This window comes from Lolium perenne, chromosome 7 (genome assembly GCF_019359855.2).
Source record: "Lolium perenne isolate Kyuss_39 chromosome 7, Kyuss_2.0, whole genome shotgun sequence".
NCBI lineage: Eukaryota > Viridiplantae > Streptophyta > Magnoliopsida > Poales > Poaceae > Lolium > Lolium perenne.
Window position 1 is genome coordinate 284,301,452 of NC_067250.2, and position 3,967 is coordinate 284,305,418.

At 47.9% G+C, this 3,967-nt stretch overlaps 1 protein-coding gene across 1 annotated transcript; it reads left to right on the forward strand.

Moving 5' to 3' along the window:
* Positions 1–2,328: 2,328 nt before the first annotated feature.
* On the forward strand, positions 2,329–3,683 carry LOC127312436 (probable xyloglucan endotransglucosylase/hydrolase protein 23). Its single transcript, XM_051342965.2, has 3 exons — positions 2,329–2,696; positions 2,792–2,985; positions 3,062–3,683. Exons 1-3 carry the CDS (start codon positions 2,433–2,435, stop codon positions 3,483–3,485), a joined length of 882 nt encoding a protein of 293 aa, XP_051198925.1. The 5' UTR covers positions 2,329–2,432; the 3' UTR covers positions 3,486–3,683.
* Positions 3,684–3,967: the final 284 nt, after the last annotated feature.

Here is a 3,967-nt window from a genome sequence, read left to right on the forward strand (position 1 = left end):
TCCGCATCCAAGCCATCCCCAAACAAAATTCTTCACTAATTGGTCCAAAGTTGGGGGGACGTGGCCCCCTGACATACGCTTAGCTCTGCCCCTAGTATGGAGTCAACTTTGTACCAAGCCCTGCACCCAAGTTAAAGGTGTTAGAATACATATAGGACATAGAGGTAGACTAGCTAGAACTCTAGAGATCATTTTGTAATTCTATATATACCTACGAGGATCAGCATAATCAACAAGAAAAAATACTAGGATTCTACAAATTTGACATGGTACGAGAGCGGTTAGTCAAACGACATCGAAATTAGGGTTTCTCACCCCACTTCCGCATCGTGCGCCGCCCCCGGGGATCCATCTCTTCTCATCTGGGGAGATGACACGTGGCCTTGGATCAAATATCCAATTTAGAAACCGAATAAATCCATAAATCAACGACCCAAAATCCTCTTACGAAATTAGTGCAATAAATCGGCTCTAACCAAAACCGAGATGTGCACGTCACTGAGCTAGACTACATAGAGCCAAACAACACTAAATTGTACGACTATGGCTAGCAACGAGCCTAGATCGTCGCCAAGCCATTGAGGAGAAGTGACACCAACATCATACACAGGTAATTAAGTCGGTGTGGAGCACGACTATGTTGACTTCTCCAACAGTAAAGGCATAAACATCATCATCGATGCATTCAAGAGACATACATTTATATGCCTATTGCTACATCATCACCAGCACTACATCGCCAAGGTATACTTCAACATGGTCTTCATCAACATCTTCGTCAACACCACCGCCGCTCCGCTACATCGTCCACATGATGGACATACATCTCCAACGGCCTCTGATAGTACTACTGCAAGGAGACACGATACCGACGACGGCATCGACCGCTACCAATGGCTAAGACTGCACATACAAACCAGCATCACTATTTATGATGACCGCTAGAACTGTGTACACGGTCCTGGTAAAATTGTTGTGTGCTTGGTTGGCTTCCTCCAGTTTTGAAAAAATTGGTGGTCTCACTTATGACCGCGTCCTCTAACATTCGGGCTTGGAAACCACACTCTGATATCCGCAATGTCCCTTTTCCATAGTTGCGGCCTCGTCTAAATAAAAAGATAGATAGAGTACGATTCTGAAGATCATCTTGTACTCCGAATCTGTCTCTACTTCTATATATATAGATATGAATATTATCATAATAAAAATAAAATAAATATTAGAGTTCTACAACTTTAACAAAAGGTACCACCCGGGCAATATACATGGACAAAAAATGCTCCCAAACTCTTGTCACACGGGTGGATATTGGTGGACACCCTGATTGATGCATATTATTGTATCCCTAACTACTCCCCCGTTCCACAAAATAGGGCGTCTATATTTTGGGCAAAAATCAAACGTGTTGTATCTTTGAGAAAATAGTTTTGAGGAAAATATAAAGGCTTGTGTTTCCATAGACCCTCTAATTTTAAAATAGTGTAAATTTTTGAAGAGGTATCGTAGTACTCCCTCCGTCCCAAAATATAAGGCGTCTAAGGATTAGTTAAAAGTCAATGTTTTTAAAGTTTGACCAAGTTTATACACAAAAATATAAATATTTAATCTCAGCCATCTTATTCCTAATCACGAACATGTATCGTTTAATCTGAGCCATTCTTGTGTTTCATTTAGAAAGGTACCTCTTCAAAGGTTTACACTGTTTGAGATTTGGGGGTCTATGAAAACACAAGTCAAATATAAATATTTATAATACCAAAGCAACATCATTAGATTCATCATAGGATATAATTTCATAGGGTGTTTGTTAAACATTTTAGATGTTTTGGCCTGTAACACTGGGCAAGCATACATGTGCGCAATTCTTAAATCTCCACATACACACACACGAAAAACAAACCGATCATCCATCCATCCAACCCGTGTTTATTTCCTGATCATGCATACAAATCCAAAACAGAACATAAAAGTAGCTCAAAAGCCATAGATACGAATGACACAAAAATTCAGAGCCTCTACCGCTGCATCCAGAAATTTGCTGCACGTCCCGATCGATCCTTAATGTCCTCTTGCTGTACGTGAGAGCGTATGGCGTGGCCGTGTCGGGCCGGCCTCTGATTTTCCATCAAGACGCTGGTCGCTACAGAGGCGCCGAGACCCCTGTCTCCCCACCCATCTGGCGCCAACTCACGCGCATTACAACGTTCTGCCAAGCTCCTCCTCCAATTTTTCGCAAAAAAAAAAAGCTCCTCCTCCAATTCGCCGAACCATCCATCCGGCACGAAAAGCTTATCGTGGAACCCCTATATAAACCCCCTCACGCCCTTCTCATTCCACTCACACAACACAAGCTTCCGATCGAGCTCGATCTCTACTCATCTTCTTCTAGTTGTTTTCTTGTTCCTAGCTAGTTGGGTACGGTGTAAGAAGTGATGGCTCGCATGGCCGTGTCGGTGCTGGCGATCCTGCTGGCGTCTTGTGCCGTTGCGGCGGCGGCAAGCTTCGACAAGGAGTTCGACATCACGTGGGGCGACGGCCGCGGCAAGATCCTGAACAATGGGCAGCTCCTGACGCTGGGGCTGGACAAGACCTCCGGCTCCGGGTTCCAGTCCAAGCACGAATACCTCTTTGGCAAGATCGACATGCAGCTCAAGCTCGTCGCCGGCAACTCCGCCGGCACCGTCACCGCCTACTACGTATGATTCCTCTGCCTCTCTCGATATGGGATTACACTTTTGTGTGATTGATTGATTGATCTGTGTGCCTAATTCGGTTCGGTGTGTCTGTGCAGCTGTCGTCGATGGGGGCGACGCACGACGAGATCGACTTCGAGTTCCTGGGCAACGAGACCGGCCAGCCGTACACGCTGCACACCAACGTGTTCACGCAGGGACAGGGGCAGAGGGAGCAGCAGTTCCGCCTCTGGTTCGATCCCACCAAGGACTTCCACACATACTCCATCCTCTGGAATCCCAAGCACATCATGTAAGCTTTTTAGCTCATCGCCGGTCAGAGCTAGCTTCCCCAACCCGTTAGTGGACTGATCCATTTGTAAATGCAGCTTGATGGTGGACGACATGCCGATCAGGGACTTCAGGAACCTGGAGGGGAAGGGGATCGCCTTCCCCAAGAACCAGCCCATGCGCCTCTACTCCAGCCTCTGGAACGCCGACGACTGGGCCACGCAGGGCGGCCGCGTCAAGACGGACTGGTCCCACGCCCCCTTCTCCGCCTCCTACCGCGCCTTCAAGGCCGACGCCTGCGTCGTCGTCGCCGGTGGCCGCACGCGCTGCGGCGCCTCCATCGGCAAGGAAGCCGCCCCAGGCGGTACCGCCGGTGCCGGGGCCGGCGAGTGGTACAACCAGGAACTGGACCTGACGCGGCAGCAGCGCATGCGGTGGGTGCAGAGCAACTACATGATCTACAACTACTGCACCGACCCCAAGCGCGTCGCCCAGGGCCTCCCCGCCGAGTGCTCCATGTAGTCCTGGCCGGAGAAAGGGAAGAAAGGCGGCGTCTGTATAGATCTCTGAAATAAATAAGGAAAGGTGATGGGAAAAATGTGTATTGTAGCCGGTGGTGGTTGGTAGATTCTCCAGTTTGTTCTTTGTCACGCCAAGTTCGTGTGATCTTGATCGTGCTCACGCTCGATTCGTGTGTAATACATGCATACTCCTCCTGTTCTTCGTGTGTTTTCCTACTCTGCAACAGCGTTATTGGATTATTGGTGGTACGTATACAGTGTGTTGAATGATCTAATCTTGAACACAAGTTGCTCTTCATCGATGATACTCCTATATAATCTGCTACAAACGTTGTAGATCACTCGGGTCCAGTGAATATAGATTGCTGGGACAGAGGCAAATAACCGGCTGGACATGCGTACAAATGCGAGAGGCGGTCACAGGACACCGTGCAAGACGATCAGTATAGTACGCGACAAAGGACAGGGGTCTGGTCTCGTAAT